Raw genomic sequence first — 23,246 nt, forward strand, 5'->3', positions numbered from 1 at the left:
GACCTGCAGGTAGAGAATCCAACTGGAAATGCCTTGGGATCATTGCTTCAAAAAATGTCTTAACAAGTTTACAGCCAATGTTTGGGGAAAATCACATGAATGTAAAGCGAGCCAAGAAAAAAATCTTTCAGCTGAATCTGAGGCCACACAGAGTGTTCATTGCTGGCTTAGGCTGAGCTCCCTGGAGCCACAGTGGCCTGAACCCCCTCGGTCTTCTCCCGATGACCTTCTTCAACAAGACTTTCCCAGTTGTGTGGATTGGGTCAGCTGCCAATTGTTGCCTCCTGCCCTTTTCCCTCCCTCCCCCAGTTGGTAAGGCCCCCAGGAAGTTCTCCCTCCTCTCTACTGGAGAGGAATTAGGGCAAATGTTTCTGACATTAAAAGTAATAAATATTTGGGGATGTAAAATAAAAACCTCAATTATAAAGTAGAAGAGGCTGAGCACCCCTTATCTAAAATCTTGAAGTTTATGCTGTTTCAAAATCCAAATATTTATGTGTACTGACAGAAGAATATTACACACCTGATCTCATATGACAGGTCACAATCAAAATGCAGGTATACTAAGAATATTACATAAAATTACTTTCAGATTAAGTATATAAGATGCATGCCAAAAAGAAATCAATTTTGTGTTTAAATGTATGTCTCATCCCTAACATACTTCATTACATATATGCAAATATTTTATAATCTGAAAAACATCAAAATTCCAAAGTATTTTCCATACCCAGTATTTCAAATAAGAATACTCAACCTGGAATTAAACACTTTCCAATTCTAACTCTTTTCAGTTACTTTCATTTAATCTAGTTTTCTTAATAATTACACAAATTTAAAAAATGACTGAACTGTATGCCTCAGTTTTCTGAAATATAAAATTTAAAACTGCACTGTTTCTACTCCTTTGCTACCAGGAGTAGTGGTCCTGTTTGGCTCTTCTCAATGCAAACCTCTCTCTGGGACTAGAGAAATGGCTTAGAGGTTAAGGTACTTGCCTTCAAAGCCAAAGGACCCATGTTCAATTCCCTAGGACCCAGATTCACAAGGTGGTGCATGCATGGAGCAGCTGGAGGTACTGGTGTGCCCATTTTCTATCTATCTATCTCTGTATCTCTATCTGTCTGTCTCTGTTTAATAAATAACTAAAAATAAAATATGAAAAGAAGAAACATTAAAGAAAAAACAACAAAGAAACATTTAAACCTCTTTGCTTTAAGTGAGAACTCAGCGGTCGGTGGAGCCACTCAAAACTAGGAGACCGCAAAGACCAGATGTTCACTTCCTCACGCCCTTGTCAGCCAGGATGTCGGCCTAGGACTTCACCTTGTGTAATCCAGACGGATCTGGGCCTTTGCAGTCACGGTGGCAGAATAACTGTAGTCTGCAACTGACTACCATGTATGGGGAAGGAAAATCGCAGGGAAGCAATACATTTGCACTCACATACATAGAAGCAAAAGGGGATTGATCCTCACATGTGGTTCTCCTTGTTTTATATTTAAGGAGGCCATAGTGAGAACACAAGGAGGGTTGCCTGTCTGGAAGGACCCTCCCTGCGCATGGTTAATCAGTCCAGGGCTGCCTGCTCTCCTCACTGGTCCTCCACACTCAGCCAAGTGAGGGTTAATAGACAAGCCACAACTTTGAAGCTACTCAGTATTTAACAGCTACCATCACTTGCCTCAAGTACAGGTGGCCTTTGTTTACACAGGTTCTTGTGGATGGATTCAACGAACCCCTGATTGAAAATATTCAGAAGAGGCATAGAGATGTCTCAGCAGTTAAAGGAACTTGCTTGCCAAGCCTGAAGGCTCAGGGCCCAGTACCCAGGCTCAAGCTCGTGAAGCAGATATGCAAAATGGTGAACGTGTCTGGAGTTCATTTGTGGCCGCAGGAGTCCCTGGAGTGCCCTTACTCTCTCTCTCTCCCTCTCTCTCTGTCTGTCTATCTCATTCTCTCTCTCACTCTATCAAATAAATAAGTAATTTTTTTAAAGCAAATGTTCAGAGAAACAAATGTGTCTGTACTGAACATATGTGAACTACTTTCTTTGTGCTACTCCTTAAATTCGCATAGCTCCTCTTCTTATTGTATTATATTGTACTAGGGACTATAAATATTGTAGAGATGAGTTATGTAGATTATATGAAAACTCTAAACCACCTTATGAAAGAGACACGAGCATTCCTAGATTTGGTATCTTGGTGGGGTCCTGAGATAGATTATATGGATATCCATGTACATACTTTTAAAGTACCTGTGAGACTCCATTAATATATTATATTAACAGCCCATAGAGGAATATAAGGAAAGTGAAACAAACTCCATAATGAAAATTATAATATTCAACATTTAGCCATTTAGCAAGCATGGTGGTGCACACCTTTAATCTCTGCACTCAGGAAGTAAAGGTAGGAGGAACACTGTGAGTTTGAGGCCACCCTGAGACTGCAGAATGAATTCGAGGTCAGCCTGGACTAGAGTGAGACCCCTACCTCAAAAAAAAACAAAAAAAAAAAAATTTGTGTGTGTGATTAAACATTTATACTTTCAAATCCAATCTGACTTTATACTTCCAGATCTGTCACTGACTATCCACCTAACTACCTTGCCTGAAACTGAAAGACCAGGAGGTCTTAAGTTTATTGTAGTTCTCTGGTGCTTAACCTTAGGTCAGAAATCAACTGAGTTTTAATTTTACTTTATTTTATTTTTTATTTTGGGGGGTTTTGTGAGACAAGGTTTCACTTTAGCCCAAGCTGACCTGGAATTCACTATGTAATCTCAGGGTGACCTCGAACTCATGGCAATCCTCCCACCTCTGCCTCCGAATGCTAGGATTAAAGATGTGTGCCACAATGCCTGGTGTCAATAAATAACTTTAACCATTAAATTGTCTTGAAAGGATATTTTGTATGATTTTTAAATAATAAAACAAAGTAAGAATTTATTGTAGGGAACATTTTGTCCAGAGTACAGGAAGCATGCCAAGGCTTCAGGAAATAAAAACTGAAGACTGAAGCTGACATTTAAAAATCATACAGTCCTAACTTATTTTACCATGTAATATTGAAAACAGTTGCCTTAAAGTCACATTTTCCTGCTAGTTTAAACACAGAGATCTTTCAATATTGAGTTATAACTCAAAAAAATTATCAATCAAAGGGGCTCGCAGCTGAAAATATTTTGTTATTTTAGCAACAATTATTGATGCAAAACCTATTTAATAAAAGTTTCATATGCATCTTAATCTAATTAAAAATTTACAGACTATTTTGTAAATTAAAAGTTACAAATTATTTGTACAAAATATTCCTAATAATCAGTCTGATCATCTCAAGCAAGACAAGATAAATTTACAATTCACATAAGATTTCAGTCTATTGATTTCCTTAGACCACTTACAAGCACCTGTGGCCTTGTGTTCTTGACATGAGGCAAAATATTGAACACTGGGGTCCTACAGCCATGCTTCAAATGCTGATCTTATCACTGTTGGCCAAACAGAGTTGGACTTTCAAAGGAAGAAAGGAGAGCCCTGGAGGCACCGGGAAGCATCAAGGGCTAAGGCCATTGATCTGCTTCTGATCACAACTTCTTCCCTTGGGTCACAAGGCCTGAGTAGGGCCCACCAGTTTTCCAGGTGATATTTTTCATTGAAAATACATAATCACAATGTGGAACAGAATACAGAAAGGCCCATATTCCGAAATGGATTTTTCTTTTCCACTTGGCAATGTTCTATGTATGTAGGGCAGGAAATGAATGGGATGTTCTCTGACCTCTGCCATTTGAATTCTAAGGAAATAATAAATGATTATAATAAGTTATAAAATAATGCTATCAAAGAGAAGTGGAAATTAGTTAGGACTGGGAGATTTCCTCCCTTGTTCAGAGTATTGTCTGTCTCTTGTAGTTTTATAATAAGAGAAAACAGTGAAATGTACCCATCAATTGTGACTGTTAAAAATTCCCAAACAATACATAGCACACAGAATGAAGTTAATTACCATTCAGTTACTTGCTTGTATTAATGTCTTGATTCTTTTTTGAACCATTTCAAAAGTTTCCATCTCTCACTCCCAAGAACCAGAATCTCCAGTAAAACCTACCACAGAGTTTGTGCTGAGGTCGGACAATGCGTGTGAGCAAGTCAGCCCTGACGGACAGGAGTGCAAGCTGAAAACAGAAAAGTTAAAATCAGAGCTGAGGGCTGGACTGATGGGTCCCCAGGACCCGCAAAAGCCTGACTCACAAAGTGGTGCATACACCTGGAGTTTGTTAGCAGTGGCAAGAAGCCCTGGCGGGCCCACTTTCTTTCTATCCTTGCAAGTAAATAAATAATATATTTTTTAAGATTTTTAAATTTTTATTTATTTATTAGAGACGGGTGGGGTAGATAATAGGCACACCAGGGCCTCTAGCCACTGCAAACGAACTCCAGATGCATGTGCCACCATGTGCATTTGGCTTACGTGGGACCTGGAGAATCAAAACTGGGTCCTTGGGCTTCGCAAGCATGTATATATATTTAAAAAAAATAATAATAAGGATGGGCACTTCTTCCTGAGGTCCCCCACACCCACATCTTGTATCTTCCACTGACAATGAAACTGAAAAGGGCTTTAACAACTTCTTATACACTTACGTTTTCCAAATCCGACCTATCTTTGAGGAGGAAAAGGACAAAATGACAATTATTACAAGTCGGTGGGTTTTTTTTTTTTTTTCTTTTCATAACTACATTTGTGTTGTTGAAGAAAGAAGATCCTCCCAAGCAGATTTCTATCACGATAAGCCAGACTGCTCCAGGAGCCCTTTGCCAGCGTTGAGTTTCGACGCAGGTGCGGGCGGTGGGGGTGGAGGCCGTGGACGCCAGGGGGCGGGAAGCGCTCAGCTCTGGCTCCAAACTCCGCGGACTGCACGGGGACCTAACCTGTGTTTGCTGGCCCTCCGGACATTCAGTCCGTTCTCGAGGCGTGCAAAGAAATGTGGCGCTGACAAGGGAGGGTTTGGACTGTGCTCGGGTCTAAATTACTGCGAAGGGAGCAGGAGCGTCTTGTAATGACAGCTTCCCCGACAGAGACGGCTTGGGGACAGCCTGGGGCTAAGGTACCTGCAACCGACTCTGTCGCGAGACTGGAGTCTGATCCGACTGCATTTCTCACGCATTCCAAAAAGCCTGCCCGCCCCTCCTTTTACTCGGTGAACTTTGGTTGCAAAGGAGGGGCTTGTTTAAAACGCACCAATCCAAGGACTATTCCACTGTAAATCATGAGAAGGCAGCTTGGGGCAGGGGTGAGGGGCAACTGGCTCTCCGCCCCCCGACACACACACACACACACACACACACACCCGCAGACATTTAATTCCAGGTGGCCCACTTTCAAAACTGTGCCCAGGGCGACTTCCACGGGTCTGTGTTTGCATTCGGACTCCAACGACATTGTCTTAACTTTGCAAGTTTCCAGACTTGACCATCCTGCGCCCGATCTCATTGACCAAGGAGGGGGACTAAACCGGGCTGATCCCACATAGGAAGATTAAAAGAAAAAAATCGTGGATCCTCTTCTCGGCTGCAACCGAAGCTCTGCTTTCAGCCGGGTGAGCCACCCGGGTCCCCCCAACCTCAGTCCCAGAACAACGTGTGGCGCCTTTCTCTACCGCTCCCCTCCCCTCAGTTTCTCCGCCTCGGCCCTGGGGAGGTGATTGACACCCATCTCTGCCCATCCCTGCACTCGGACCTCCTCCCGGCACCAGCGATTGGGTCTCCTGGGAGTTTAGCAAGGGGCGGGGTAGGAGGGGAGGGATTTTCCTAAAAGCCCAGCGTCCCGGACCCGGGGAAGTAGAGGTGGAGAGACTCGGGAAACCGAGCAGCCGGACGGACTGCGAGGGTGTTGGGCTGCGGTTCCAACCTGGACATGGTCTGCACGTCCCCCACCCCGGCCCGGGTCCCACTGCCCGGGGGGACCCTGTGGGCACCGATCGGAGTTGCGGGCACTTCACGGAGGTGTCGCCTGCAGCCTTTGCAGGGACTGACTTTGAACGCTCTCCGACTCGTCCGGACCATGCACGCAGCCAGGACCCCTAGGCTGGCCACCCGCGCGCGCAGGACAGCCACCAGCGTCCACCAGCCGACCCCTGCTGCGTCGCCGCCGCCTCCTCGGCTGCTGCTGCTGCTGCCGCTTCTCCTGTCACCGGTGAGCCCTGTCGCTGCCCAGCCGGCCGGCCCCGGAGCAGCACCGCCGTCCCTGGGTTTCACCAGGGATCCCGGGGTCCCCGCGGAGGAAGCCATAGTGGTGGCGAACCGCGGACTCCGGGTGCCCTTCGGACGCGAAGTGTGGCTGGATCCGCTGCACGACTTAGTGCTGCAGGTGCAGCCTGGGGACCGCTGCGCCGTGACGGTGCTCGACAGCGACGCGCTGGCCCAGCGGCCGGGACGCCTGAGCCCCAAACGCTTCCCGTGCGACTTCGGCCCCGGCGACGTGCGCTACTCGCACCTGGGCGCGCGCAGCCCCTCGCGCGACCGCGTCCGGCTGCAGCTGCGCTACGACGCTCCGGGCGGGGCGATCGTTCTCCCACTGGCCCTCCAGGTGGAGGTGGTCTTCACCCAACTGGAGATCGTGACCCGCAATTTGCCTCTGGTCGTGGAAGAACTGTTGGGGACCAGTAATGCCCTGGATGCGCGGAGCTTGGAGTTCGCCTACCAGCCCGAGACCGAGGAGTGCCGCGTGGGCATCCTGTCGGGTTCAAGCACGCTGCCTCGCTACGGAGAACTCCTCCACTACCCGCAAGTCCCCGGGGCAGCCGGGGAGGGGGGCGCCTCCGAACCCCTCTTGATGGACTGTAAAGCCTTCCAGGAGCTGGGCGTCCGCTATCGCCACACGGCGCCCAGTCGCTCGCCCAACAGAGACTGGGTGCCCATGGTGGTGGAGCTGCGTTCCCGGGGGGCTCCCGTAGACAGCCCAGCTTTGAAACGTGAGCACTTCCAGGTGCTCGTGAGGATCCGGGGAGGAGCTGAGAACAGCGCACCCAAGCCCAGCTTCGTGGCTATGATGATGATGGAGGTGGACCAGTTTGTACTGACTGCCCTGACTCCAGACATGCTGGCGGCGGAGGATGCCGAGTCCCACCCGGACCTGTTGATCTTCAACCTCACCTCTCCCTTCCAGCAGGGGCAGGGCTACTTGGTGAGCACTGACGACCGCAGCCTCCCTCTCTCCTCTTTCACACAGCAGGATCTGCGCCTGCTGAAGATTGCCTACCAGCCCCCCTCCCAAGACTCCGACCAGGAGCGGCTGTTTGAACTGGAGCTGGAAGTGGTGGACCCTGAAGGAGCAACCTCCGACCCTTTCGCCTTCATGGTGGTAGTGAAGCCCATGAACACGCTGGCCCCAGTGGTCACCCGGAACACAGGGCTCGTTCTCTACGAGGGTCAGTCTCGACCCCTCACAGGCCCTGCGGGCAGTGGGTTGCAAAACTTGGTGATTAGTGACGAAGACGACCTAGAAGCCGTGAGACTGGAGGTGGTGGCTGGGCTCCGGCATGGCCATCTTGTCCTTCTGGGTGCTTCCAGCGGCGGCTCGGCACCTAAGGCCTTTACAGTGGCTGAGCTGGCTGCCGGCAGAGTGGTCTACCAGCACGTGGACAGAGACGGTTCTCTCAGTGACAACCTGGTGCTACGGATGGTGGATGGCGGAGGCAGGCACCAGGTCCAGTTCCTGTTCCCCATCACTCTGGTGCCGGTGGATGACCAGCCACCTGTCCTCAATGCCAACACCGGGCTGACACTGGCGGAGGGCGAAACAGTGCCCATCTCACCCTTGGCTCTGAGTGCAACTGACATGGATTCGGATGACGCCTTGCTCCACTTTGTCCTGGAGTCGCCCTTCTCAACCACAGGGCATCTGCTTCTGCGCCAAACTCATCCTCCTCCGGAGGAGGAGGAGCTGAGGCAGGGCCTGTGGAGGAAGCAGGGAGCGTTTTATGAGAAGACAGTGACAGAGTGGAAACAACGAGACATAACAGACGGGAAGCTCTTCTTCAGGCACTCCGGGCTCCACCATCCTGGGCCAGTGATGGACCAGTTCATGTTTAGAGTCCAGGACAACAACGACCCCCCTAATCAATCAGGGATCCAGAGGTTTGTGATTCGCATTCATCCTGTGGACCGTCTTCCCCCAGAGCTGGCAGGAGGCTGTCCCCTGCGCATGGTGGTGCAGGAATCCCAGCTCACACCGCTGAGGAGGAAGTGGCTGTGCTACACTGACCTAGATACAGATGACAGAGACTTGCGCTACACGGTGACCCAGCCTCCCACGGACACAGACGAGAACCACCCGCCAGCCCCGCTGGGCAGTTTGGTCTTCACTGATAACCCTGCAGTGGTGGTGACCCAGTTTACCCAGGCCCAGATCAATCACCATAAAATTGCCTACAGACCCCCGGGTCAAGAGCTGGGAGTGGCAGCTCGAGTGGCCCAGTTCCAATTCCAGGTGGAGGACCAGGCTGGGAATGTGGCTGCCGGCACGTTCACCCTTTACTTGCAACCTGTGGACAACCAGCCCCCTGAGATCCTGAACACTGGCTTCACCGTTCAGGAGAAAGGCCTCCACATCTTGGGTGAGAACGAATTGCATGTGAAGGACGTGGACACTGATGTGGCTCACATCTCACTCACGCTCACACAGGCCCCCAAACATGGCCACATACAAATGTCCGGGCAGATGCTGCGCGTAGGCGGACGCTTCAATTTGGAGGACATACAACAAGGCCGAATCTCCTATGTTCATAGTGGGGATGAGTCCCTGACTGACAGCTGTTCCTTAGAGGTCAGTGACAGACACCATGTGGTGCCCATCACTCTCAGAGTGAATGTTCGGCCAGTGGACCGTGAGGTGCCGGTGCTAAGCCTTCCTGCTGGTACTTTAGAGTCCTATCTAGATGTCTTAGAAAACGGGGCTACTGAAGTCACTGCCAATGTTATTAAGGGGACCCATCAGGACTCTGATGATTTGATGTTGACTTTCCTCCTGGAAGATCCACCTTTGTATGGAGAAATCTTGGTTGGTGGATCTCCAGCAGAGCAGTTCACCCAAAAGGATATCTTGGAGGGCTCCGTTGTCTATGCTCATACCAGCGGTGAGATTGGCCTGTTGCCCAAAGTGGACTCTTTTAATTTGAGTCTGTCGGACACATCTCAAGAGTGGAGAATTGGTTCCAATCTTATTCAAAGTGTTACTGTGTGGGTGACCATCCTCCCTGTGGACAGCCAGGCCCCAGAAATTTCTGTGGGCGAGCAGTTTGTAGTGTTAGAAGGTGATAAAAGTGTTATCACCTCCACGCACATAAGTGCTGAGGACATCGATTCCCTGAACGATGACCTCCTGTGCACGATAGTCATCCAGCCAACCTCGGGTTATGTGGAGAACATTTCTCCAGCCCCAGGCTCTGAGAAATCAAGAGCAGGGATTGCCATAAGTGCCTTCTCCCTGAAAGACCTCAGGCAGGGGCACATCAACTACATCCAGAGTGTGCATAGAGGGGTGGAGCCAGTGGAGGACAGATTTGTCTTCCGGTGTTCCGACGGCATTAACTTTTCAGAGAGACATATTTTCCCCATTGTAATCATCCCCACCAACGATGAACAGCCAGAAATGTTCATGAGGGAATTCATGGTGATGGAAGGCATGAGTCTAGTGGTTGACACCCCCATTCTCAATGCCGCTGATGGTGACATCCCCCCAGATGACTTAACGTTCATCATCACCAGGCTCCCCATGCATGGCCACATCATGAACCAGCTGATCAACGGCACAGTACTGGTGGAAAGCTTTACCCTGGACCAGATCATAGAAAGTTCTAGCATCATTTATGAGCATGATGACTCAGAGACCCAGGAAGACAGTTTTGTGGTTAGACTAACAGATGGCAAACACTCCGTGGAAAAGACAGTTCTCATAGTGGTTGTCCCTGTTGATGATGAGACCCCCAGAATGGCTATCAACAATGGGCTGGAAGTGGAAATTGGGGAGACCAAGGTTATCAACAACAAGGTATTAATGGCAACTGATTTAGATTCTGAAGATAAATCTTTGGTTTACATTATTCGCTATGGGCCAGGGCATGGCTTACTACAGAGACAGAAACTATCAGGTGACTTTGAAAATATCACGCTGGGCATGAATTTTACCCAGGATGAAGTGGACAGAAATTTAATTCAATATGTCCATTTTGGACAAGAGGGCATCCGAGACCTAATTAAATTCGATGTGACCGATGGAATGAATCCCCTCATAGATCGCTACTTTTATGTATCCATCGGAAGCCTTGACATTGTCTTCCCTGATGTGATAAGTAAGGGAGTGTCCTTGAAAGAAGGTGGCAAAGTCACTCTCACAACAGACCTGCTGAGCACCAGTGACTTGAACAGTCCTGATGAGAACTTAGTTTTTACTATCACCAGAGCTCCTGTGAGAGGTCACTTAGAGTGCACAGATCGACCTGGAATGTCCATCACCTCTTTCACTCAGCTCCAGCTGGCTGGTAACAAAATCTACTACATCCACACAGCAGATGATGAGGTCAAGATGGACAGTTTTGAGTTTCAAGTCACAGACGGACGTAACCCTGTCTTCCGAACCTTCCGTATCTCCATAAGCGATGTGGACAACAAAAAGCCAGTGGTCACCATCCATAACTTAGTTGTCAGTGAAAGTGAAAGCAAGCTGATCACTCCCTTTGAGCTCACAGTTGAAGACAGAGATACTCCAGACAAGTCCTTGAAATTCACCGTCACCCAGTTGCCTGTCCATGGCCAACTCCTGTATAACAGTACCAGACCTGTCATGGTTTTCACCAAGCAAGACCTGAATGAAAACTTGATCAGCTATAAGCATGATGGCACGGAGTCAACGGAAGATAGCTTTTCCTTCACAGTCACCGACGGCACCCACTCAGACTTCTATGTTTTTCCCAACACAGTATTTGAAACAAGGAGACCTCAAGTAATGAAGATCCAGGTGTTAGCTGTTGACAATAGTATCCCTCAAATTGCAGTGAACAAAGGAGCCTCTACACTTCGCACTCTGGCCACTGGCCACTTGGGATTCATGATCACAAGCAAAGTACTGAAAGTGGAGGACAGGGACAGCCTCCATTTCTCTCTTAGGTTCATTGTGACAAGAGAGCCTCAGCATGGGAATCTCCTCAACTTGGCCAAAGGCAACCACAGCATCACACAGTTTACCCAAGGTATGTCCCACACTTGTTTCCTTCTAACTAAAGCACATTGCAGGTGTCATTTCCTGAGGGCATGTCTGTCACCCAAAGCCTTTCAAATAGAGCATCAAGTCAGAGTAAAAGGAGAAGGGAGGGGAAAAAGTCAAGGAAGGAAAGGGGAAGGGAAGAGAATAGATACCCTCCTGGGAAAACATCTCCACTGTGCTGTTTATCCCGCAGAAGTGCCCTGTATAGCTTCTTCAAGTTACTTTGATACTGACGAGGTATATTGACAAAACAGGAGCACATGTTTAGGAAGTGAAAATTGAAGCTCCCTTTCCTGTGGGCATACCGTGTAACACCCATCCTTTTGTCTTATAATAGTTATGACTCAGTCTAGCAACTGTCTGAAGACATAAGAGATAAATGCACCAGAATTAAAATGTTGTGTCCTATAACAGGGCATGTTACTAGGATCCACACACAAAAAAGGAGAGCATAAATTAATGAGGCATAAGAAGACTAGATATACATTTCCACATTATTCTTCTATCCTATTGCTACAAAGCTAAAGATCTGAAAAACAAGATTAATGGTAGATGGAGAAAATCATTTCATGCTTTTGAGCATGTCCTCTCTCTGCCTGTGAGAAACATTGCATCAGCCTCCAGCACCCGGTACCTCAAGCGCCTGAGTTCCTGAGGTCTGAACCCATAGACTCCTCAGTTGGGGCTCCCCTGTGTTCAGATGTGGTCAGGACAGGAAGGCCCGACGACCTCTCAGAGTCATTCAGTGAGGGAAAGGAAAAGCCATTCACTGTGCTACCTGAGGAGTTACGGCTGGCTCCTTTTCCCAGAGCCAGCAACTACCATTACAAAGGGATTTGTGTTGCTTTCATGAAGGTCTCACTGCATCAGAGTGGAAATGAGATCTACCCTCTGTGGGCTCTGTGAGTGGAAATGGAGTGTAACCCCAGGACATCCCAGTGGGGGTGTTCTTTTCCTCAAACAGTGTTCTGCTGTTGGGTAACAAACACCTTAATGCACATGGCTGTAGCAAAACGTGGTGTTAGAATGAACTGCCTTTCTGTTTGATGCTGGCAAATTGCTTCACACCCCGGCCTCCTGATTCTTGGCTGATGGCCTGAATATATCCCAGGCCTGCAGGGACAGGAAAACCTCAGAGCTCCAGGTGTCATGCCAGACCAGCAGGAAACTTGTATGCAAAGGCTTTCTTTGTGATAGAGATGCCATGCAATGTTATGCTGGTGTATTTTCATGGAAAGTGAAGCGGGCAAAAGGAAGATATCAGAGCAGAAAATAGTCCTTCAAATCCCACCTCTGATGCCAAATGAATCTGGGCTTATAGATTTTTTAAGAGAATTTTTGGATGAAGATAAAGAAATGATTTCATTTAAAGTCTATGGGCTAAATCCCACTGCTCAGAAATATTAGTGTATCATTTCTTATTGAATCCTAAAATTATGCTCTTTCCTTATGGGCAGTTAGTCATGTTGGCACTAACTTTGAGATTAACTTTTATGGTCTTTGTAAATGTAAGTTTGTCATAAAGAGTTATGTTTTTGAAAATTATATTTTGAAAATAATTATCACATTCTAATCCCAACTCAAATATTGACTAGAAAAACTTAGGATTTAATCACACAACATTCATCTGAACAAGTCGAGACAGGAGCTAAGATCATGGCAGTTATTTATAGAGATTAGATAAGGGATTAAAGATGGAGAGAACACCATCAGGGAGCCCATGGCTACTCCTCCTGTGGGGAAAATGAAAGTGATGTGTACAGTGAGAGCTAAGCAGTCGTGTGCTTTGTTTTTGTTTCTGCTTTATCATGAAGAGGTACGTGAGAAGATAGGTTCATGAATCACTTTAGCAAGTGTGGTCATAAAAAGTTATTCTTAAACTACTTAACTAAATGGTCCCTAGGAGAAAAAAATTTTTAATTCATTGTAAGGTATCAAAATTCACAATGTAGAATTAGTCAGGTAAAGAGTTATTTTCCAAGGTGGCCCTTACTATACCACCACTCCTCCCCCAAGATCACAATCACCTTTCTCAAGTACCTGGACTTTTCTCCCTGCTACAAAGAGTATATGATGATAATGTTTTTGTTGAATAAATTCTAAACCAGTTTCAGGAAGGCAAAAACATCCCCAAAGAACTTGAACCAGGTGTTGTTACAAGGCATATTAATGAAGTTATAATATACACTATGGAATGGTGTGTAGATTAACCAAAATAAACATATTGCTATCATAATTAGAAGAAAATCTTGCTAATTCTTAGATAATTGTTTGAAGAAGATAATGTTTTGGTTATAAAGTTTTATCTTACTAATACTTGTGTGGCTTAAGGAAACTGGTGATTATAGAAAGGATTAGTATATTTCTGTTATTTTTAGAAATAACTAGAATAACACCATCAAAATCTTTCCCTATGTGAGTTTCCTTTGCAAACTGTACATCTGTACTTAAAACCTTATAGGGAAAATGAAAAGAGTTTTAGTCGTGCCAACTAATACATATCACATGCTTTGGTTTGGAGGAGGAAGTGTGACATAAGCAGAGAGATTAAAAACAGCTACTTTACTACAAAAGTTAAAAGCAAGCTACTGTGGGGAGGAAAACCCATGCTTATTCTTTTCTTTGCTTCTCTGTAGGAGCATTCCCACAGGGAGGCACAGGGTGTGATCTCAAGAAGCCCAGGAAATCTCCCATGCCCCAAAATATCTTCCTTTCCACCTGTCATGGTGCTTCACAATCCACAGTCACTCCTTTGGTGCATGAACTCAATCAACACTGGGAGGAGCAGCACCTTGCTATTATTATAATCTAAGTCTTGTACCCATTTATCCGTGTGAGAGATCAGATTTCCACAGAACAGGTGGTAGCAAAGGGCTTCAAAGATATGAGAACTGAGCCTTGTTCCTCTCAGAAAGGGATCTAAGCATGTTTATAGAAACATAATAGCCAATAGGACTTATCGCCAGTAGCAAGCCATTAATGTTGCAGCAGTAATTGATCAGCTTTCTCTTTGGTTATTTTCTAGCTGACATTAATGACATGAAAATATGCTATGTCTTACGAGGAGGGGCAAATGCCACCAGTGATATGTTCCAGTTTGCGGTTGAAGATGGTGGTAAGTGTCAACTCTCTTGGTGGTTTAGCCAAGAGAGGGTTAGTCCTCGTTGCGTAATCCACTCTCTTGACAGTGAATATTCCTGGTTGTTCTCTGATGATATTGTTATAAAGAATCTTGATTGGGTATCATTTGATGCTTAGTTGAAACTACAAAGTGAATTGGGGGTTTTCTAACAGGGATGTCTAGCCTTTTGATATTGTGGCACGATGTTGTCATCTACAATAAGTATCCTAGAACCATGTGGCCTTCAGGATGCAGGTTGGATGGGACCCACCTACATAAGAAGATGTAATAATTTTAATTTGATACAATTCTACTCTGTAATGACTTAGATAAAAGGTCTGGTTATATTATTTTTGTCTTACAATTTAAACATAGGGGAGAGAGAGAGAGAGAGAGAGAGAGAATCTCTTTAAATATGATCTCCTGTCCAGTTGCTCAGATTATGTCATATATGAGGTTGACTGCTTGAGGCAACAGGAGGATGCTGGAATCCAGCCCAGCTCCCCTTGGCCTTGTGCCCATCTGAGTGAGTCTACCCCAACAGGGTACCCTTTCGTAATTTGCACATAGGTGCTGCCAGAGTCCCAAAGGACCCGCTGATTATAAAAATGATTTTACTGTATCAGTATCAGGATTTCTACTGATTTTCTTAGCTTGGGGATTTTTGTGATCTAGTTTGGCTGAAAATTTTCCTTTGCCACATCTGAAGAACACTGCAGAGAATGGGGTATGTCTCTCTCTCTGTAGACTGTGGGTGCGTGTGTTTTTGTGTATGTTTGTGCATGCATGTGTGTGTGTTGGTATGAGTGGGTGCATGTCATGTGTGCTTGCGTGTGCGCGTGCACACACCCCAAAGACATACCTGCAGAGGCTAAAGAGAATGTCGCTAGTGCTCTTCTGTTGTTTTTCCACCGCGCTTCCTTGAGGCAGGGTCTCTCTGAACCTGGAGCTCATGCAGTGTTTTTGGTTAGACTGGCTGGCCAGGGAGCCCCAGTGAGTGATCTTCCTCTCCATGGACCCCTCACAGTGCTGGGGTTACAGATGTATAGGATCATACCTGGTTTTTATGTAGGTATACCCACAGAGCTTTCTCCCCAGCCCAGAGTATTGTGACTTTCCATTTAAGTCTCCTAAACAATAAATATTGCCATTATTGCTCCCTGAAATTGACTGACATACTCTTTTCTGTTCCCTCTGGCTCTTCCTCCTCTCCCTACAGACTAAGAGAAGTGTAGTTGTTTGTGAATCAAATATAAATATGTTTTGGGTCTTGTGTGCCTCCTAGGGAGCCAAAAGCCTTCAACCAAGCATTTGTGTTGTGTGAATGAGATATGGGAGTTCTCAGGAAGGAACCAACATGTGAGGGAGAAGAGAGAGAAAGATGAATAATTCAGACTCCGTTTTCAGGGATGTTTTATGATGCTCTCTCAGTGTGGCACACAGTTATGTCATTCATTTCAAAGATGCACGGTCATCCTCCACATCTCTTAAACTGCTAAAAAAAAGTCTGCAAAATATCCCTGGATATGACGTGATCACATGTCTGAAAAATGATCTATGGGTTGTGTGCCCAAAAGACAAAAAAAAAAAAAGTGTGTTAATTTGGGTACAAGTATTTATTTCCTACCATAAGTCTAAAACATAAAATAGCTGATGTCTTTGAGAGTAACTGGATCATAATTCAGTATCCTACATGCTGAATAAAGAAACCCAGGAAAGAACAAAGTGCTAAGATATGAACCAACTGACTTTTTCAAAAATCTGTGTTTCAGTTGTTTTGCTGCTGTTGTTCAATTCTTTTAAAATTTTGCCACTCACGGGAAAAAAATCTACTGGAAAAAGGAGCTATAGAATGAAAACTGAACTAATCAGATATTTCTTTAAGACATCACATTTATATCAGAATGAAAGAACAAGCCTCAATAGCAAAAGTATTATTTTAAATTACAAAAACATTAAATACCCAGTGGCTACAATTATGATCATTGTATAGCCTGGACTCTCTCTCTCTCTCTCTCTCTCTCTTTTTCTACATTTTGTTTTCGGTGTTCCCTATTCACATACACACAGAGAGACAGACACTACTAGACATATTTGGTTGGGTGGAATGGTAGAAATTATTTTAAAACTTTGGTCTGTATTCAAACTCTGGAAAACATTACACAGGATCCATAACTTAAAATATTAAGCAAGAAATGGCTAGTTTAAGACTTGCTAAAAATGCATCATGGCTTCTAAAGATGATCTTCATGTTCATGAAAATGAGAGTGAAGTTATTTCAGGAGCTTTTTGCCGGTTTCAGCCTCACACAGAGAGAAACTTCAGACATGTTTCTTTACTGCTTCTCCTCTCCATGCACAGCATTACCCATGGAATTCAGACAGATTGTAGCAAACTGTTGCTACACAGAATTTGCTTTTACCTCTCCAATGAAAGAAAGGTCCCTTTGACAGAATGAACAGAAATTTTCAATACTAACAAACAAAAATCCATATATATAACTCAACATTAACTTAACCTGATTTTTAATGAAGTTTCAATTTTTCTTAGAAATAGCCTCACATTTCATGAGAAATCCAGTGCTATTTAAACTTACAGTATATTGGCTGTAGAGATTTGTTACCACTGCCTTTATACCAAGATAGTATGCACACCCGTGAATCAGTCCATGGTATGTGTGAGCTACTTCCAGAGTTTCCCACTTAGGAATCCACTAAGATCCAGTGGCATACAGTTATGAAATCTCTGTGAACTGTTTCCCATTCGCTGAAGTCACCATCAAGTCCGTAGGATTGATTTTGGCTAAGGAAATAACAAGCAATCTAATAAAAAAATAAATAAATAAACTATTTAAGGAAATAACAAGTAACAAGCAGAGATCAAGAACAGGAGAGGAAATGATTGAGAACAGAAGCCCAAGTGAAGCCTCTTGTTTCAGTTTAGTCCTATCTGACAAGAGCCTGCTGGAGTCGGGACGCACCCACTACGGTGTGGTCATGAATTGGGGACCAACCACCACTCAAGGGATGGGGCTTGGAATGTCTTCCTTCCTTGGGGGGTTTGGAGCACTTTTGAGGTGAGTTGCAAGTGACAGGAGAAAAGAGCACTGAGGTCCTACTGTGTTCCTCCTTTACGTTGATGCCATACTGGGTGTACAAGCACAGACACAGATCTTTACGTCTTAGGCTTCTTGCAATTAGACTTTAAAGTACAATGTGATTATTGTTGTTTATGCATTTTTGCCTTCATGGCATCCTTCAGACCTTGGTAAAAGAACAACAGCAAAAATATAATTTCTCTTTGGCACATCAGGAAACTGAATCACAGAAATTAGTAAGTGACCTCCTTCCAAATGTACAAGCAGGCAATCAGAGGCTGATTTGAATTCCAGGTTCTTCCCCAAAACCAGAGCTTTCACATTCATTCGTTCAGGATAGGTAGCAAAAGGCGGAAACGCATACTCCCTGGTTTCTGTGGACCGAGCTTGTTGGGAAGTCCAACCAGTCAGAACAAAGCCAGAAGACAGCCTTCCTAGAGGGTGTACGGAAGGTGTTGTGTCTTCTGGATTGTGAATGTTTATTCCAATATATTTTAAAGGTCCTACTGTCCTCAACTTATGAGCACTCTTCCCTATAGTCATAATTTAATTCTTGATTAGTGTTAAAATATATTTACAGGCATATCAGTTAAGAGCAAGAAAACATTAATTCAGACTAACGTATTCCTCCAGTGTCCTGTGGATTCTTACACACGCAACGTGCAGCTGCAATCTAAACATCCAATGCTCAAGGTCGGGGTTGTATTCAGGTCTGTGCTCTCATTCACCACTCTTGTTTCTTTCCCAGTTCTTTTTCTGTTTCACTCTTTATATCTTCATGAGGTTAAAATACTACAGACCTGGGAGATACATCCTCCTTGGTAATTGCCTATTGGAATTCTAATTTTAGATCTAACCCTGTGGAATCCTGTGAGGGGGAAAAAGCTACTAAGCATTTTACTCCTTTAGCCCGTTTTGTTATCTCATTTCCTCTCAGCATTCTATGGTGGTTCCATATGATAAAAGTGCTTTTCATCCCCATTATAATTTTCTTTCCAAGGAACTATTCTAGCTCTTCGTTGTGATGCTCAAGGCCACCTCACATAACTATTCCAGGTATGCCCCACCCTCAGCGCTAATGGTTGTTAATAATCCTGCAGCACCACTCAAATATCATCTCCTCCCAGAGCTGTTCCTTGTGCCATGCGGGTATTAGTCATGTTGTGTTTCTACCTCTAACTTTACTTACAGCAAGAATGTCACATGATGACCATTTGCACATGTGAACATCTCTGTCCTTAGAGGAGCAGTGCCTTCATCTGAGGGCATAATCTTTTTGCCTCAGGGCCAATAGGGTTGAGCACATGATGAATATACTATATATATTAAAATGATTAAAGTGGTAAGAGGGAGGAGGCACCCTTCATTTTTATGTAAGGATAAATTAAACAATATTCTATGGAAAGTTCCTATAATAATGTCCTGGGGAGCCTCTCTATTTCTAGAGAACATTCACATACCCTAGATTTAATTTACGTCCTTGTGGCACCAAGAAAGATTCTCAGAAAAGCCTTCGCATTCACAAACCCATGAAACCAGCTGTTTTGAAGATTCCTTTGAAATCTTCAACAAACTATCCTTAAGATTGAAAAGAGCATCCATCCAGAGAGTTCTTTTTCTTTCTCTTTCTTTTTTTTTTTTTCTTTTTTGGTTTTTCAAGGTACAGTCTCACTCTAGCCCAGGCTGACCTGGAATTCACTATGGAGTCTCAGGGTGGCCTCGAACTCACAGCAATCAATCCTCCTACCTCTGCCTCCCGGGTGCTGGGATTAAAGGCGTGCGCCACCACGCTCAGCTCAGAGTTATTTTTCTTAAAGAACTATTTTCATAAAAAAGTTATCATTATGTCATATAAACAAATCTGAAACTTAAATTTAAAAGAAACATAGATATTTTCGGAGTCACTGAATTTTTAAAGACAGACTATTAGTGCTAAGTTATTTTTGGCTTTGATTACCCTAGTTTTTATTAGAGGATAGAAAGCAACATTATGACAGATTACAAACAAACAGAAAGCTGCCGGGTGTGGTGGCGCATGCCTTTAATCACAGCACTCGGGAGGCAGAGGTAGAAGGATCACCGTGAGTTCGAGGCCACCCTGAGACTCCATAGTGAATTCCATGTTAGCCAGGGCCAGAGATCCTACTTCAGAAAATCAAAATAAAAAATAAAAAACAAACCAGAAAGCTGTATTCACATAAAGTATCTACATACTCACTAAGAAGGTAGTGAATAAATTTTTACTAGGCTCCTTTTAAGTCTACATTTTTTTTGGGGGGGGGTGAAGTGGTGGGGGAAAAGGTGCTGAGGATGAAAGTAAACTCCTCCTGCATGCTAGACAAAAGCTGTGCCATTGAGCTACATCTTCAGCCCTTGAGCTGTTTGTTGGTGGGTAGAAAAAACTTAGACTCCATGATCATTGGGCTTCATAGACGAGAGAGTAGTTTTACTTCATTGTTTGTTATGAAAGCGGTTGGCTTCTTCTTCCTTTGAACTCCCATATGTCTTGGACATGTAGTACCGAGTCCTGCCTGCCAGTGTTGGCATTGAAACTGGGGCAGTAGACGTAGTATCTGTGTTGGCCACTATAGTGTGTCTGGACCACAGCCAGACATTTTTATTACTGTCTTGGATTATGCTTTTTGATGCCCAGATTCTCCTGTGCCAAGATCCTCAATTCATGAGCTATTGAAAGATATAAATAGCATCTTGACATGGTAGAGGGAGCTGCAAAGTCATTTCTATCTATGAAATGTCAGGTAAGGTCGAGGCTTTCGAATTTTTTATTCCATGTTTGACAATTAAATTCTCAAATACAAAAGGACCACTGGAGGCTCTTCACTCTAAGAAGAAAGAACACAAGTTTTAGCTTGATGCTGCCCTGTCACTTCAGGGTTCCAGGCAAAGTAATTACTGATAATTAGCTTGAATTTAAATTGAGGGCTGAAAAAAATGTAAATAAGTGTAGTAAGTAGAAAAACGAGGGCTGAGTACAAGCATTAAAAGATTACCCTGACCTATTCAGCTTAGAGAGAAAGCAAGCCTTCTAGACAATAAAATTAATTGCTATTGACATGAGAACCAGAGGAAGGGTGCAGGCGCCTTAGGGAGCTATAAAGAGATGATGAAGTCATGCCAGGCACTGATACAAATATTTTTTTTTAATGTGGAACAGAGCACAAGGTCTACTAGAATACAGATCTTGGGAAGGGTGTCAGCTACTGTGACTAAATGTTTGTAAGCCTCTTTATTCTCATTAAGCAGGAAAAAATAGTTCAAGTCACTGAAGCCCTTCACATGTTAGATCCTTGCCTTTGAAGCATGACTCTGAATATACCTGGCTAGTATCCATGTAGGAAGTTGTGCCCATCAATAGAAAAATAAAAGCTTAATTTTGTTAGTTACCCTTTAGATTCATTCCAAAAGTTCACTGATATGTTACTAGTCATATGACAGATTATGCTTTTCTCAAGTCACCAAATCTTTGGGTGAGTGTGATGTTTTATCAAGAGATATAACATGAGTCCATATTTATATAAGAAAGAAATAACTGTCCTTTATTAAAACTAAGAAAATCCTTTCTAAGTGAGAAAAGCACCATAATTACAAATAAAATATTTTGTGTGATACATGTTACATTATTCAGTAATATTGCATCCTATCTCTTCAGGTTAGTACTGTGTGCCTAGGAAAAACACAAAGTTGTTTTCAGTGGGAAAGTTTAAGGTTATAATCAGTATTATTCAGCATTTGGTAGAACCCAAGGAAATGCAACCACAAATCATAGTGTAAAGTAAAATCTGGGACCACAGGTTGTCTAGTGAATACTATTTGCCAAGAAGAGATTTTCTATTCATTTACTAAATTAATTCAATAAATACTTTTAAAAATATTTTTACTGTGCTAGAAAGATAGCTTAGTGGTTATGGCTTGGAGCTTGCCTGCAAAGCCAAAGGACTCAGGTTCAATTCTCCAAGTTCCACATATGCCAGATACACAAGGTGGCACATGAGTCTGGAGTTTGTTTGCAGTGGCTGGAGGCCCTGGTGCACCCATTCTCTCTCTCTCTCATAAACAAAAGTAAAATATTAATATTTTTACTTATTTATTTGAGAGACAGAGAAAGGAACAGACATACACATATGGAGAGAGAGAGAAAAAACAGGCATTCTGGGACCTTGAGCCACTGCAAGCAAACTTCTGACACACTACTTTGTACAACTGGCTTTTTATGGGTACTGGGGAAATGAACCTGAGGTGTGAAGCTTTGCAAGACAGTGCCTTTAGCTGCTAAAACCATCTCTCTAGCCCCAAACAAATGCTTTTGAAATATGTTCTTTTTCAGTTATCTACTAAGATGTGGGGGAAGTGATGTACATAGCATTATGGGTCTTTTTAAAAAATTTTTCTTTTCGTTTATTTTTCTTTCTCAATTTCTTCCCCTTCCTTTCTTCTTCTCTTCTCCTTTTCTCACAGCAGCTGTCCTATAGTTTTACTGGCAGTACTTGCTGGGGGTCTACTGGAATAGGAATTGGAAAGATGACGAGCCTTTCTGTGCATCAGAACGTAAAGACTATGGATACCTCCAGAATCACTTTGTAGGTTGTAAGGGGCTTAACTAAGATGTTCATTAGACAATATGATTGAAGAATTTTCTCTGTGATAGAATCACAGATGTGAAATTCCTTTATCTCTTAAGCATAGCTTATTTGTTTTATTTCTCCTTTCTGATACCTGGGAATATAATTTTTATAGGCTTGAAAGTTAAATAGTAACATGATTTTATCAAAATGTAGCATTCCCATGACATTTGAACTTAGCAAATGTCTGGTTCAAAGGATCTAATGCCTTGAATCACAACAACAAAGACATTGATAAAATTCCTTGCTGATTCCGGTCTTGAAAACAACCAAACTTTGCTTAGTATGTATAGGATACTAAAGTAGCTGCAGTGGGCAGATGTCTCATTAATGAATACTGTCAAAATCAAAGGCCTTGGGCTACAGAGATGGCTTAGCAGTTAAGTGCTTGTCTGTGAAGCATAAGGACTCCAGTTCGAGGCTCGATTCCCCAGGACCCACATTAGCCAGATGCACAAGGGAGCTCACACGTCTGGAATTCGTTTGCAGTGGTTGGAGGCCCTGGTGTGCCCATTCTCATTATCTCTCTCTTCCTCTTTCTCTGTCTGTCACTCTCAAATGAATAAAAATAAAAAATTTAAAATCAAAGGCCTTAAGTAGATGTAGATGTATCTTAAAGAATACTGATAAACATAACCATAGAACATATTCTTTGGAATTCTTGGTTTAAAAAAAAAAAAGAGTGCTTTGTATATGCATACACACCTTCATGTGCCTTCCAAGGCCAAATGCAGCTTGTAGGAATGACTTACAGCAAACAGGTACATCTTTATTTCCTATAATGAAATTTAAATATTTATTTTGTTTTTCTGTGAGATTAGTACAAGAAGACTACCTACATTTTAAAATCTTGTAATTCTAAGGTTCATATGAATACCAATTTGGTAATAAATGGATTTTACATAATAACTACAATAACAAGTAAGACTTACTGAACTTGAGCTTTATGAGAACTTTATGAATTAGTAAGCCACACATGTACAAAGCATGGGTTCTTTCGTCCTTATTTCACTAACGTGGGTTGATTTCATAAAGTACATTTCCTTAGAACAAAAAATATCTGTGAAAATGAATATTCAGTTTTGGAAATCACTGTACATTTACTAAAAGTATTAATA

The 23,246-nt window shown here is 43.6% G+C and overlaps 1 protein-coding gene across 1 annotated transcript in view; it reads left to right on the plus strand.

Annotated features, from left to right (window-relative positions):
• Positions 1 to 5,847: 5,847 nt before the first annotated feature.
• The window catches only part of Frem2 (FRAS1 related extracellular matrix 2), a 155,091-nt gene continuing 137,692 nt past the window's right edge, over positions 5,848 to 23,246 (plus strand). Inside the window, exons 1-2 of the mRNA XM_045155033.1 lie at positions 5,848 to 11,256; positions 14,296 to 14,385. Of these exons, the coding sequence (XP_045010968.1) occupies positions 5,925 to 11,256; positions 14,296 to 14,385 (5,422 nt within the window). The 5' untranslated portion in view covers positions 5,848 to 5,924. The remainder of the gene's footprint in view (positions 11,257 to 14,295; positions 14,386 to 23,246) is intronic.

Source organism: Jaculus jaculus, chromosome 7 (genome assembly GCF_020740685.1).
Source record: "Jaculus jaculus isolate mJacJac1 chromosome 7, mJacJac1.mat.Y.cur, whole genome shotgun sequence".
NCBI classification, from domain to species: Eukaryota; Metazoa; Chordata; class Mammalia; order Rodentia; family Dipodidae; genus Jaculus; species Jaculus jaculus.